We start from the raw sequence: 15,640 nt of genomic DNA, 5'->3' as shown, positions 1-15,640 counted from the left end.
TTAGCTTAGGTTGACAGATGTAAGCGGATGAAGTTTGAACAAAAAAAATGAAAGGTTGAGATTAAAGCAGAAAAATGAAGCAGATGAAGTGTTAATAGGAAATGAAGTGGCGACATCTTGCCCTTTCATTAGTTTTACTTGATTACAACTTCATTTTTTTTCTTGTAATTTCCAGTATATTTTTCCCTCTCATATCGATTTTTATTCATCGATTGTGGTGATTTTTTTTTAATGATTACTAAGTAATTAACTGTCTGTAAATTCAAACATTACCCGAATAGTTAATGAATGCACATACATTGAGCATGTACACATGTAAATAGTTATACAGGGGGCCTCTTATGTAAATGTACACACAGAGCTTCATGTACACACACATATGGAACCGTCTCATCGCTGCATTCTAAATGACCGAGCCAATCAAATTTGCCTAATGAGACATCTGGCATTCTGCCTGCATGTGGATGTCAAGCCCAGAAACAGCTGGGCCTTCACACACACACACACACACACATACACACACATAGACATACACATACACACATATAAAGACACACACACACACACAAACACATTCCCTTTTTCCTCTCACACTTTATCAGTGCTGTCAGATCTGCTGTAAGACTGTGAAAGATACACAGCGCTATACGCTGGTTCACACATTTATTGGGCGCACGCACACACACACACACACACACACACACACACAAACACACACACACACACACACAGCAAAAATTTAGGAACTGTTAAGGAAGGAGTTGTGGTGCAGACTATACTGGCCAGTGAACAGTGTCACCCACTCTCTCTCCCACACACAGTTCCTTCACACATGTGATATATTATGCATACATGAGTGTGTGTAACGCTCTCACCACGGCCATAAATTAGATATATGGCGGTGGTGGCGGCAGGGGGGTGGGGGTGCAGGGGTGCACAGAGAAGGAAAGAGAAAAGGAGTGTGAGTGTGTGTTTGTGTGTGTGTTTGTGTGTGTGTTTGTGTGTGTGTGTGTGTGTGTGTGTGTGTGTGTGTGTGTGTGTGTGTGTGTGTGTGTGTGTGTGTGTGTGTGTGTGTGTGTGGGGGGGGGGCACAGATGGCTATGGCCTGAGGCATTCAAAGTACTGCAGCTAAACATGGAGACTGCAACATACACACACACACACACACACACACACACACACACACACACACAAGGAAGATTAACTGCGGGGGGGGGGAGCTGCTCACATATACAAACACTTAAACATATACTGTATAGAAGGAGGAATAGGAAACAAAGAGCCACCTGCAGCACAAACAAACACTACACACAGTATTTCTTCAGTGTTGAAGAAATCCTCTGAACATTTACAACTACTATCAGTCAGCAATCTGATTAAAAATAATAATATTCAGATTCTGGTGAAACAAAAACTCTGAAAAACTATGTAAAATACTAGAAAAATACATTTTTTGCTTAATGACCGTTGGTGTGCATCTGCAGTAATATAACTAAGTACATTTACTCAAGAAACCTTAGTGCATATTTGAGGTACTTCACTTCTTTGTGTGTCTACTGCACCACCATTCATTGTTAAATATTATACTTTTTACTCCACTACATTGAACAGGCATCGCTAGAGCAGGAAGACAGTGTTGCACAATCTGAATATGTTTTTTTCTTTTATTCAGACAGGCGATGTTTGGGCTAAAGTATGTACTTTAGTTAGGAAGTACATTCATTTCTTGTGAACAAGCTGCTGAAAACACTACGAGGATTACTATGAGCACAATATATCATTTTTTAGTATTTCGACTAGAGACGAAAAACAGTCAATATTTCAGCTCTCAGGCCAAAAATGTAGAATGTAGAAGAATCAGTGAAATACAAAACAACTCAGAAATGGCCGACTAATAATATAATAATGCAGAATTTGGATTAACATTAGCATTAAAATGACACAAGGGGGACCCCTGTAATGCTATAAATTTATTAAAAGCTTTAGTCCATGTATATACAAATAGAAAATCACAATGATATTCAGTAGTAAAAGATTTTTTTATTAGACTACTGTTTTAAAAATGATCATACACTCACATTGTGCTTCAATTGCACCAGAGATGCTCAGCACAGCTTCACTTTGAGCTCAGTATTCGTCTTAAGTCGGTTTGGATGAAATACAGAGTCTGGCTGCGTCTTTACTGTCTGGCCCTGTTTTGTCCTCATCTGCCTCTCGTCCCCTGTAATGCATATATGTGTCATTGTCTTGACTGCGGCCTTTCAGGGGCTGTCACCGTCCAACAGCTTGCCTCTGTCACGGCTCGTTCACACACCCACAATAAAACTTTCTCTCTTTCTCCGTACAACCATCCTGGAGCTTTTTTCATTCCCTCTCTCTGTCATTCAGTTCCTCTCTGCTCTTCCTCGTTTTCCCTGCTGCATTCCACCACCACCAACCCCCCTCCCCCTTTTACTCCCTCTCTCCCTCCCTTCCTCCCTCCCCTTCCCTCTCTCCCACTTGTCTGAACTCTGACAGGTGTGTAATTGAATGATTAATGACCACTAGAGTAACCCCCACTCCCACACACACACGGACACACACTTTATGTTAAAATGGAATTGTACATATTTATACACACACATATTCATGCGCTGACACACACGCACGTTTTCACATTACACACGTGCATTCATTTTGCTTCAATAGCCCAAATGGTCAAATTCAAACCGGTAGGAGTCTTGAAAAAACGGAAACATTATAAGGAATGTGGCAATACACTCAATATATATGAAAACATCCTGCACATGAGGGCCAGCACTGTACAAGCACTGCAATGCAGCTCGTGACAATCACACTGTTGTCATTTTATTAAAAATATCTCAACTTATGTGAATTTTGCAAAATTAATTTCCCTCAGAAATGTGTTATTTGCATGAATCAAAACTTCAAATTTCAGTGAAATCCTTGATTTGTGATGCTCTAAGGCGAAACCTCCTCCTTACGCTACAAGGCTTCATATTCTCTCAGTACACAAACACTGAAACACAAATACACATAAATACATTCAAGCACTTTCTCCCTTCCGTCTCCTCCTCATTTGTCAACATAAAAGCAGATTTTATGCAGTGTAATTCCCACCGTCTAATGGAGCCCGTGTTGGTGAGAGACAGGGGCAGCCAATCACAAGCCGAGGCTGTGACCATGAATTACAGTGTGTGAGTGAGGGCTGTACATTGACTTATGAATAAATATGTGTTGTTGATTTCTCTGCTTAGACTTCTCTGCCTGGTTGTGATGTTGCAGGGTTTTTATACATTTCAGGATTGTTGTTTTCAAATAGCTGGAGAGGAAAAAATTCTTCCAAAAGCGGTGATATTCATACATTATGAATGTAGTCCACGGTTGTACAATACATCAACACGTTCAGTAGATGTAGGAAGAGAGAGCACCAATATTGCATAACATTAATAAAATAGCCCAATATTTTGTGAAACTTTCTTGCTGAGAGTTAGACAAGAAGATCGATACCACTCTCATATATGTGCACAATTAATATGAAGCCACAGCTGGCAACCGGTTAGCTTAGCTTAGTTTAGCTTGGCTTACCTTAGCATAGAGACTGGAAACAAAACTGGAAACACTTCTTGCTGGGAGCAGGTGGTGGTGATGGACGCTTGACATGAGCTTTGGTCATTGTTGTGTTTACAAGACAAGAGGTGATAATACATCCTCTGAGCAGCGCTATGTAGTAATAGCATAACTTACAAATAGCGCCTTTAATCAAAAACCAAAGTGTAAAAATGACATGTTGTGGATTTACAGGAAGCTGCCGGAGTATTTCTTGTCTGACGACAGCAAGACTCATTTTAGAAAATACACTAATTTGATTTCCTGCCAAGAGTTACCATTCTGTCTTATGTGAAGCTGAGCCAGGAGACAGTTAGCTTAGCTTAACACAAAGACTGGATACAGCTTGCTAGCTATCTGGATGGCAGGTGGCAAAATGTACCCATGTTGTCCCACAAAGAGCTTTGTGGTAAACTAGAGTTCACTGTCCGACCTTCAGTCCTTCAAACAGATTAAAACAAAAGTTGTTGTGTTGTTTTACGTGACAGTGTTGTCAGAAAGACTACCAGCCACACCAGCCTGTGAGGAGGTGAAAGATTAAAAGTGAGGGGCTCGTCCTGAACCACATGGCCAGGGAGTGAGTGTGTGAAGGGACAAAGAGAAATGAAAAGTGGAGGGGTGCTGAGGTCAGGACCTGGGTGCCAGGGACAACAGCTATTTCCTGTTGACCTCTGTCTGAACTCTGGCCCCTGACCCCCCTCCTGCCCCAGGCTAAATGGGGGCAGGGTAAAGGGGGGGTATTCAGTGTTTGTTGTGTGTTTGGGGTGCTGTGTATAGGGCATTAAAAGGAATTATGTATGGATGTTTGCTGGACAAAAGGATGAAGAGAAGAAGAGAGGTGAAGGTTGTGGACGGGAAAAGTTTAAAGCGATGACGAAGAAGTTGTTTAAGTTCTGAGTGTTTGTACTTGTTGATACGTTATCCTCAATTTAGGCAATAAACAAGCAGGAAAGAAGGATGTGAGGACTGGAGATCTACAAAGGCCACATGGAGCTCTGGTCTGAGCTATAAAACATTAAAAGACATGAAACTTCTTTGCTCTCTGTGATAATCCAGTCTGTGTGACAGATCGCTGCAGCTGCAGCCTGAGGCCTCCGTCAGAGTTAAACAGATAGTCAGAGGAAGGGACAGAGTGACGTGACTTATGACTGGAAAAAGGGAGGAAGATTACACTATTTTTCAAGAAAATGTCGACTGATAGCGAAGGTGGTTCATTGTGAATGTGTTGAACATCTCATAAAAAGGCAGAATATTCCTGATTATTGTAAATGAAGAACACACAAGTGTTTTGGGTTGTTTTTAAAAAGTTGTGCTGCCCGTTTTTTGACTCTGGATGTGTTTGGGAAGTCGTGAATAAGAAGAGGAGACTGCTTGAATTATATATCTTTACCCCATATATATTTCATTGATGTTTATTCGATTAAAATAAGATGAATAAATCTAGGAATAAAGAATGGTGAATGAAAAGCTCCAGGGAAAGACTACATCCAGGACTGCTGTGTTTATGAAAAAGTTTGGGGGTGGTTTTTTGGCAGAAATTTGCAAATCTGCAACATTTTATTTTTGACTTTTAGTTTCTACAGTGTCAGTCAGAAACAGCAACATTAGCTTTGTCACAATTAATAATCTCATCTCTGAGTGCATAAACCTGCACTTGTTTTGGTCATCAGCCTCAATCTCCATGTGAGAGGATTCAACTTGTGAGAATTGTTACCTGAACAGCAGCTCAGAAAGAAATAGAAATATATGTAACTGGGACATTTTGCAAAGTGAAATCTTAATTTTGTATGATCAATTTAATTTTTATTCATCAAAAACAGCTTACAGTGTAATATTCATGATGCACAAGGAAAGGTGGTGTGTTCATGTTAAGTACAAACTTAAATTACACATGAAAACAACTACAATATAGACGCTTTATGTTTAACCAAAAGTCAAACATTTCTATGTGCACAATTACAATCACTATTACCTATGACACTGGCAGGTTTAATGCTTCCCAATGAGCAGAAAAGACATTCTTTGTTATGTGATTTAGGTAAGATGTTTAACTGCTTTTTATATGAAGATTTAAGGAAAACACCTTTTTAATAAATTGTCTTTTGACATTTTACCACCGCAATATCTTTGGTGTCTTAAAGGTTCATGTTGGATGAGCACTTTTATGTCCATGACACAACAAACTAACTGTGATGTTTTGTAGTTAGTGTACAAGAGATTAATGTACTGACTTTATTAACATTTTTTATTAACTACCCACTACCTCTATTTACTGTATTTACAAATGCCTGTAGCTGTTTTCAGAAACATGACTTTGACTCAACCGGCTAAAAGTAAAATAGAATCACACCACACACACAAACAGATGACAAAGACCAAGTCTTAGAAAAAAAACATTTTAATACTTTTAATACTAATAACGATATTTCCCATCATCATTCAGAAATGTTTCAGCGGGCCGAGCGGAGCGGAGAGGGAGCTGAATGTTTAAAGAGTCCTTTGGCTGCAGCTCCCTTCACACACCGTCAGCTGTGACACAAACATGTACAAGAAATGCTTACAGAAGTTTGTGTGTGTTTGTGTGTGTATGCGTGTGTTTATGTATGTGTGTAGAAATGGCTTTCAATGAAGTGTGTCTTGCTGTGTGTGTGTGTGTGTGTGTGTGTGTATGTGTATGTTGTGCATTTGCATGTGTGTAGGAAAAGATCCTAAGGTAACGGACGCCTGTTGGCGTCTTAAGGAGGTCAGTGGTACGAGAGCGAGGCAGACTGGAAGTCATTCATAGTGTTTAGCTTCATGCTGAGGAAGAGCACTAACATTTCAACAAGCTCATGTGAAGCTGCATCTGCCTGGAGTGGCACACATAAATAGAAAAATAGAATAAGAAAAAACTCAAAACAGCTTTAAATAAAGTGTGAAGGTGTGTATGTGTGCGTGTGTGTGTGTGTGTGTATCTTTGACAGTCAACGTGTGCAGGAAGACAGGGAGCAGTGAAGAAGGCGTGTTCACAGGATCAAGTCCCACCAGGTAACGTCCATGTGCTGTTGTAAAAAGTTTGGGGATAAATATTCATCTGTCTCTCTGATCCAACCGAGCATCTTCCTGGGGTTCAGCAGGCATGATGGGAAGTGTAGTTTAAAGCATGTGTCTCACCCACAGGACACAGTGGAAACATTTGGGAGAGGAGGAAGCACTTCTACTCTGAAAGAGGTATGGCTTAAACCTGTGGGTCCAGACTCTGTGTGTGTGTCTGTATGTGTGTAAGTGTAATGTTTATGTTGTGTGTGTGTGTGTGTGTGTGTGTGTGTGTGTTAGCGAGTGGAACAGCTACATTGAGGTCAGTGTCTTTCAGTGGGGAATGTAAACTTTCGGAGCAATGTGTCTTTTTTTCTTTAAATAGTGTACTGTGTGCGTCATTACACATACACAGCCACACGCACACACACACACACATACATACATATCTCACCATACACACACATTCATACAGTAATTTTCCTTCACACACACACACACACACAGAGACACACACACTGCGACTCCTCCTACAGCTAGTGTGCGTGTATGTCCAGTCCCTGCGCGAGAAGCGGCTCTGCGGGGTGTGCGTGTGGCGGTGGGTGGAGCAGCATGGCGGGGTGGGGGTGTGGGCCCGGGTACGGGTGGAGGGAAGGTCCTGGGTGGGGAGGGTACCCGGGCTGGGACAGAAGAGCGCTGGGGTAGTCACCCTGCAGAGAAGACATCCCCTGGAGACCTGGTGGGGCAGAAACAGAGGAACAGGGTTTTTAAAGTGAATGGAGAGGAATCATTTTTAGGATTTTCTCCTTTAATATGGAGAAATACTGAGCAGATAAAGTCTACAACATTTCAATTTATCTGTCTTAATCTATCTTCAGTCAAGTGTGTAAGAGCATTTTTCTTTCTTAAATCAGTAACTTTACTTTCATTAAATCATATTTTGAGGTGCATTACAGAGAACAGACTTTGTGGATTCTCAAAACGAAAATCGCTGGAAAAACAATTAAAATCTGAATCCATTCAATGTTTATATATTTTTTTAACTTAAGAGATGAAACACCTGTATTTTCTCTTTCTGATCGTATAGTACTGTAAAGTATAGACCTGTTTTCTTGTTCTTTACTTAACATAAAGTGCAGGTTTCCCACTTTGTTTCCCCTTCAGCAGCTTTAGCTTCTTTTTTTTTTTAAATCATCTTGTCCTACTCAGTGTGTATCAGTATGTTCCAGGTCTTAACTTTATAAGTTATATGATGTTAATACTGAGAGAAATAACAGAGAAAATTTCTTATGTTTTGTGTTTATTCATTTATTTTGTCAACAGCTGTAACTCCCAGTTACAGGAAGCTGTTGTATAAGCAGATAATGAATGAAAATAACACAGTCTTGCGTCACTCTTAACCTATATGTATATATATATATATATATATATATATATAAATATTTATATCTTAATTCGTATTTAACATTTATCAGTTCTATTCTATCCCTTTTTGATGACTTGCGATCTACTTTTCACTTTTTCCTTTAAAGTGGATAACACTGACAATATTTTATATTTTTCTTATTCTCAATAAATCCTATAAAAAAAACCTAATTGTGATAGTCCAGCTCTTAATAATTAGGTAAAATATAAATACTTTCATTTAAAAAGAAAAAGAAAAAGGAAACAGTTGGACACTAGTTTCGAGCAAACGTTTCACAAACAGGAGGATTGCATTGTTGGGGACTACTTTCACCAGCGGATTAATACACATTTGGTGCTCTAGTGAGTATTTGGGTCAGCAGGATGGCACATTCATTGAGTCAAAAAAAACTACAGTATGTGTTTGTGGTGATGAAAGAACATATCACTCTGTGTGTTTTTAAATACTAGTCAGTTAAATCATTTCATTTTTAGTTTTGTTTTTTTCATTTGGATTTGTTCTCTCTCGATATCTCTGGATCTATCCTGTGTGCGTTCCCTACAGGCCACCGTACCTGCCGTTCGAAGACCGAGATGGGCCTGTCCGTCAAGCCCGTAGCCCCCAAGAGCCGCTCCTTCTGGGCTGTAGGGTCCACCCTGACCTGTGAGATAACACACACGGTCAGACACAAATACACACACACACTCTACAGTATATGCACAAAGCAGCTGCCTGAATTATAAACACCGACCTGAGCGATTTGACTGGTCAATCATCGGCTGCACTATTCTCCTCCTGGCGTTGATGAACCTTTACAGGGCGAGAGACATAAAGGAAGAGTGTGTTTAGAGAGAGCGAGCGAGACAGAGAGGCCACCAGTTAATGGAGAAAAAGGCTGACCGGGAGACCGCTAACCTTTTCCCTTTTTACAACCACTTAACCCTTTCAGAGGGCAGAGTAAATCAACGTTAGGGCAGAGCAGGTATCGATCGCCCCTGTGATAATTGATTGATCTGCATTGATTGGGTCGCTTTGTGTGTGCGTGTGTGTGTGTGTGTGTGTGTGTGTGTGCTGCAGCAACACTACAAATAAAAACATGCAAGTTATCAGATTACAAAATATACTGTTCAGCACGTATTACATACTCTATACTTTTAAATTAGAGTGTATCTGTTTGTGTAGCTGTAACTGAGGGACATAAAATCGAACGTCACGAAAGAACTAATTGATCAGCAGCATGGAAACGCTCCGTGTATGTGTGTTTTTATGTATGCTTTGCCTGTGCAGATATGAGCCCAAGGAGTGAATAGGGGATTTGGGAGCTGTAAATCATCTGATTATTGGATATTGATTTGCTATTCTGTTTTATGAACATGGAGTAAGTAGATTTTACGGCTCTGCAGCTTCAGGAAAAATGCTTAGTGGGGCATTTCTTCTTCTGTTACAAGCTTCTCTCTAATAAAGTAGATTATAGCCTTCTGTAAAAGTCATGTTAAAGTGCTACCTTTCATTTAATTAATGTTTATTCACACAACATGTGCACAATAAAGAGTTACTAAACAAAAAAATGTGACTTCAATTAGCTGTGAAATATAGATACTGTTCATTTCTGCGTCACACTATCACGCCAATATGTTATTGACACGGCAACGGCCATCCTGTCAAATTGAAAGTTGACACTTTCCATTTATACAAGACAGTTTAACTGATTATTGATAAGCCATAGGGCTGGAGTTAGTGTGTATTGATTTGATGTGCACTGACCAGTTGTTGACCTGTAAGATGGTCAATCCCGTGTCCTGCGACAGCTGCTTCTTCTGCTCCTCAGATGGGTACGGGTGCTGGGGAAGGACACACAAAGCTCGGGTTAAAGAAATCAAAACACACACCTGACTTCTGTGGTGTGATGGTGGCGGCTTTTCTTGCAGAAATGTAACTAAACGCATGTGGATCAACAACAGAATCGCCTTGAAGCCACAGTACGAGGCTGAAATCTCAAATAAAATAATGTGTGTGAACCCTCAGTGTGAATACTGATGATCTTCCATCTGAATTCACATCTACACTCACATTTTCAACCTCAGCAACCCCTCACCCTCTCTCTCTGTATCACTCTCTCTCACACACACACACACACACACACACACACACACGCACACACACATACTGTAATAATTGGAGTAAAGCAACATTTGACCTGCCTCATTTAATAGCTAATTACCAATCTAACCACCTCACCAACAATTACTCACTCCATTTCTATCACTTCCACAATTATTCAATAGCGAGCAGATTCACATAATCACTTAATCCCCCGATTTTTCATTTAATTTAATTGACCTTCATTATACACTCACTTCACCTCTCTGTCTCTTCATGTCGGTGACGTTTTTGTCTCCTGCTAAATCCTCTCCTTCTGTAATTATTCTCTCATCCAGAGCTGCTTTTGTTACCGGTCCGCAGGATGTTTTTTAATTATTGTCAAAATTCAATATTTTCTCTCACCGACAGGTGCTGGAAGAGCCACGCTCTCATGATGTTTGTGGCCACTTTGGGGAAGATCCCTCTCTTCTTGTTGTTCCTCCTGTCTCTGTCAGACTCATCCTCCTCTCCTGTGCTGGGGGAGGCCACTCCTCCGTCCAGACCATCGCCTGCAGGGAGACCATGGAAACATTTTATCTTAGCGACTGCGTATGTGTATGTACGTCTATTAAGGTCCAACTGATAAAAGCTCTCACTAATTTTTTTGCTGATACTTGTATCAGTATTTATATATTTAATTAATCACATTTGACTCTTTAAAAGCCACTATCATCACTATCATTGAGCGTTGTAGTACACGGTGCATGTATAAGAGGCTGTGTGTGAATGTTGTGGCGATGTGTACATGCACACCTTTGTTTTCCTGCCTGCCTCTGTGCAGTGCAGTGTTTTCCTCTCACACACAGTATTTCCAGTTTGCATGTATGTACCTGTGTCGCTACAGTTGTCTGCTGTGCTGTGTGAAGGCAGGCCACAGGTGCCTGGAGTTCCCAGAGGAGTAGAGGCACATTCATCTGGCTCCCGAAGCCATGATGCATTCTGCAGGGAGAGAGAGAGAGAGAGAGAAAGAGGTGGTTGGAACTGGAGAAATGGGAAGTTGGGGAATTCCCAGAAGGTGGAGAGGAGCGAGAACAACAAGTCCTGAAACACACGGTCATTATTCACACGTCTAGTAGACGCAGCTGGACAGGTGAACGGTGGAGTCTCTCCCGCAGTGGATGCTGTTTGACGTTCAGTGTCTCACCTGCTCTGACAGACTGGTGCACGATCCGGTGAAGTCCTCCATGTCAGACTTGGAGCCGCCCTCCCGATCATCCAGGACCAGGTCTGTGGGCATTTTGCCCTTCAGACAGGTGATGTAGCGATGGCAGAAGTTATCGCACAGGTCGTGCACCTGAGGAGACAGGTGAAAAACTGTTACCACTTAAAGCAGTGCTGTGAACATTCATATGTATATTAACATAGTTTTTCTTTCTGAAAACATTCCTCCTGTTCTTGTCAACGTATCTTTAAATGCTTGACAAAGTTCCCCATGCTAGGTTTCCATTTTAAAATGCAAAGACTCCCTTCAACTTTCACAGGCAATTCAGGAAGTTTTTCCACATTTTGTTATGTTGCAGTCTTTTGCTAAAATCATTTTTCCCTCATCAATCTACCTTCAAAGCTTAAATATTTTTGCAAATTTATTAAAACAGAAAAACTAAAATATCACATTGACATAAATATTCAGACACTTGACAATGACACTTGAAATTTAGCTCGGGTGCCTCCCATTTCTTAATTGGAAGACTGTTGTTTATCCAGCCTTTCCCACAAGCACATGAACACATGATGACCATACTGAAAAAAACGTTAAATATTAAAATACACTTTGCTCTTCCACCAACCTTCTCTAACTCCAGTAAATGAAAGCGAAGAACCTGTATGGCCTGGATCATCTGTGTGGAGGAGAACGTAAGTTAATAATCAATACATAATCCGCAATGCATGTGTAAAAACAAGTGTCATATTTTAGCGAGATGTCAGTGTGCATCATACCAAGTTGTCCAGCTCAGGATTGGAGGAAAATATGGGTTTCTCTGAACGAATCTGCAACACAAATTTTCAACAAATTACCACAAAAACTGGAAGACAGGCTCTCATTGATATCTGTTCTGTGATTGGCTCTCTCAGTTGTCACTCACCTGCTTAGCGAAGGCAGCGATGTCATCGTTGAAGGATTCCGAGGAGCAGACGTCGCTGTGATTGGTCATGCCGGGGAGGTGGGAAGTGGCTGAGAGAGAGGCGGAGTCTCGAGGGGAGCAGGTGGCCAGTTCGCACTTCTCAAACACTAAGGCCAGCAGTGGAAACAGTGGGTGACTGCGCACACACACACACACACACACACACACACACACACACACACACACACACACACACACACACACACACACACACACACACACACACACACACACATATAGACAGTTAACATACTGTACTGTACATAAACACAGTAACAGTTGACACAGTGTAGACATGATACATTTACAGGTGTTACAGGAAACTTTATACGACAGTATTTATGAAGCACACAGCCGTTAACACCTCACATGTATTTTCATATTCAGTATACAAATATACCCTGCATGTTAATAATATGCTAAAAGTGCATGTGTAGCTTCAACTGGTTTTCTAGCTGCTGACAGGCTGCATAAATCACTGTTTCCACCACAGCTAGGGTTTCAAACACACACACACACTCACACACATATTTACCCATAGATCTGGTCTTTGTGGTGTTTGAGGGAGTCGGGGATGGTGGGTCCGTACTGTGGGGGATGAAGCGGCCTGACATCATCCCCGTACCCCCCCACCGACATGCCCTCCGACCCTGAGTAGTGCACCAGCTCTTCATACTGAAACACAATTAGACGGAAAGACAGAAAACATGAGACACGTTCGACATCTGCGCCTGTCTGACATCGAATCTTATTGTGATTTTATTATGTGGCTGAGCTGTCAGGGGGCTTCAGCGCCGCGGCTTACTGGACCAGCGCTCGGTCAGGAGAGCTGATGTGGTTTTACATCTGGAGCAGAGTCTGAACTGCTGCTGTTATATCAGTATGTACTGCTGCCTGGTGTTTCTGTATATAGTTGTACATACCGTGTATGTACTTGTGCTGCAGCTAACTTCATTTTCATTACTGAAAAATTAGATGATTATTTTCTCAATTAATGGATTAATCATTTTTGTTTATAAAATGTGCACCACAGTTACGCAGAGCTCAAACCGCATAAAACGTGGAGAAAACTTAGAAAAAATCATCACAATTGTTGTAGATTAATTTTCTGTTGATCCAGTAATTGATTAATGGACTAATTGTGTCAGCTTTTATGTATGTACATGCATATGTATTTGTAGATTTTAGTGGCAGTAGTATTGTAGTGGGAAAACAGTAATTAATCAGTCCAATCAATCCAGTTATTAATCATTCAAACTGAACAAAAACACCAAAATCAACAAAAATAAAGAGTCAGAAAAGCATAGACTTCTTTTTACTTTAATCATCTGTCTAATACTTCCAATAATATACTGCAGTTATAGTATACTACTGCCCAAAGTGTGTGTGTGTGTTTGTGTGGAGCAATACAGCAGTTGTTCCAGTTTCTTCATGAGAAAAACCTTGGTGATCTCTCTGTGTTCGCTTCAGTTGAAGATTTACATGCTGCTGAAAATTCTACCACTCTCAGGATTATGAATAAAACCTCTCTAAAGCGCTTGGATAACCTCAAAAATGCAGAGCGAGTCAAGATGAAAAAGCAGCTTTTTTTTCCTCGCTTCTTGAGAAGTGTAGTGTCTGGTGCTTAAAAAGAAAAGAGAGGGATGAGATCCCCTGAGAAAGACACGTTGAGCCTGTAGCTGCTAATATCGTCCCCTGCCTCCTCAACTCTAGACTAGACAGGAGCCGTGCTGAGACGTCCCTCACAACCCGCTGTGACAGCCTCGCTGGGGCCCGCTCACACACACTCTGACACGGGATGGATCAGACACACATATGGTACGCTCCCAAACACAATGACACGCACGCACAGATACATCCAGGGACAAACGTACCCACGGCAGCACTCACACACACAGCCTCATATACATGTCTGACTCCCTTGTTTCTCCTTGTCTCCCTCTCTCTCTCTCTTTCTCTCTCTCTCTCTCTCTCTCTCTCTCTTTCTCTCTGTGTTACGGAGCTAATTTGTGCTTCACTGCAGCTTCTGTCTCTGAGGCAACGTTGCTCAGGTCAGCAGATCTGCTTCTGTTTCTCTTTCTGCTGGATTAAAAGCGACTCCCGCCGCAGTCCCATGGGGCCACTGAGATCACAGACAGTCAGCACCTGCTAGGTGGCCTGGCCCGGACACCTTTCACTCTTGTGTTATTTTAACTGAGCCATAAAAGTTATGATCTGCTCAGCCTAGTTTTTTCTTTCTGTGGACACTACTCGCCAGGCAGGCAACCACAAGAGGTTATGATTTACTCCAGAAGTGTGTGACTGGAGTACATTGATTTGTTCTTTCAGATTTCAACATTCAAACCATACTCCTGTTTATTAGTCACACTTGTTTACATCATCAGGAATCCAGATATCACACAGATGGCGAGCTTTTTATCCAAGAGTCCAATTGGAGATGTTTTTTGTTGTTATGTGCAACAGTGAAACCCAACACAATTATTCGTTCATATTGTCTCCATCCTGACCTCTGGGAATTAAATAAAAGAGAAATTAAATTATTCCTCTTCATGTGCCCACACTGCCCTCCTGGAAACCCCTCTGCAGGACCTCTGGAGGTCTCTGGACCCCACTTTGGGAACCACTGTCCTAAATGGCTTATCAAATTATTGTATGTCAGAGTCCCATATGGCCACCAGGATCACAGAAAGCACCTGCTCTGAGGCCCTGGCCCGGGACACCTTCTAGTTTTTATGGAGGCTGGCTATTAACACAATCACCGCTATCGGATTGCGCGTCTCTCTTTACGCACGGCCCCTATCGAGTTTCTGTGCGTCAGGCGGATCAAAGCGCACAAGTCGAGATGACAAATTCCGCGAATTTTCACTTTTTCTAACAGTCACGGAGGTGGTCAACAGGCTTCAGATGGCAGGACAACATCTTCATAACAACTTTTTAATTGTGTTGTTTTAACCGACGCAGAAAAGTTGCCATAGTCCTAACAGGCGGGTTTAGGTTACTTCTGCTATGGGAAGACAAATCCACAGCGTCACAAACATCATGAGCTGCAGGATTGACGTCGTTTAACTTTGATAAACTGGAATGAAAATGTGTAAAATAAATAGTAAAACACGAAAACTGAAAATCCACAGCTTCCAGTCACATTTCAGACGCTCTAAAAAGTCTCAACTCAATTAATAAACTCCCATTACAATTAATTAAGAATGACCGGTCTTTTTTTAAACTTAGCAAATATCTAAAATATATTATAGTGCAATTGTTCTTATCTAAAAATGCTGCCCCTTTTTTCTACAATAAAATTAATTGTGCAGAAAACAAGCAAAACCAATTCAAATTCATTTGTTTT

At 41.2% G+C, this 15,640-nt stretch overlaps 1 protein-coding gene across 1 annotated transcript in view; it reads right to left on the bottom strand.

Annotated features, from left to right (window-relative positions):
* Positions 1-7,160: 7,160 nt before the first annotated feature.
* The window catches only part of LOC111232833 (homeobox protein meis3-like), a 10,736-nt gene continuing 2,256 nt past the window's right edge, over positions 7,161-15,640 (bottom strand). The window contains exons 3-13 of the mRNA XM_022760495.1: positions 12,830-12,969; positions 12,256-12,430; positions 12,110-12,160; positions 11,959-12,009; positions 11,316-11,465; positions 11,002-11,110; positions 10,535-10,680; positions 9,794-9,870; positions 8,781-8,839; positions 8,604-8,690; positions 7,161-7,360 (exon numbers count right to left, since the gene is read on the bottom strand). Coding sequence (XP_022616216.1) covers positions 7,161-7,360; positions 8,604-8,690; positions 8,781-8,839; positions 9,794-9,870; positions 10,535-10,680; positions 11,002-11,110; positions 11,316-11,465; positions 11,959-12,009; positions 12,110-12,160; positions 12,256-12,430; positions 12,830-12,969 — 1,245 coding nt within the window. The remainder of the gene's footprint in view (positions 7,361-8,603; positions 8,691-8,780; positions 8,840-9,793; positions 9,871-10,534; positions 10,681-11,001; positions 11,111-11,315; positions 11,466-11,958; positions 12,010-12,109; positions 12,161-12,255; positions 12,431-12,829; positions 12,970-15,640) is intronic.

Source organism: Seriola dumerili, unplaced genomic scaffold (genome assembly GCF_002260705.1).
Source record: "Seriola dumerili isolate Sdu_G_001 unplaced genomic scaffold, Sdu_1.0 BDQW01000337.1, whole genome shotgun sequence".
Taxonomy (NCBI): domain Eukaryota; kingdom Metazoa; phylum Chordata; class Actinopteri; order Carangiformes; family Carangidae; genus Seriola; species Seriola dumerili.
Note: the sequence above shows the minus strand (reverse complement) of the source record. Positions and strands in the feature narration are given on the sequence as shown.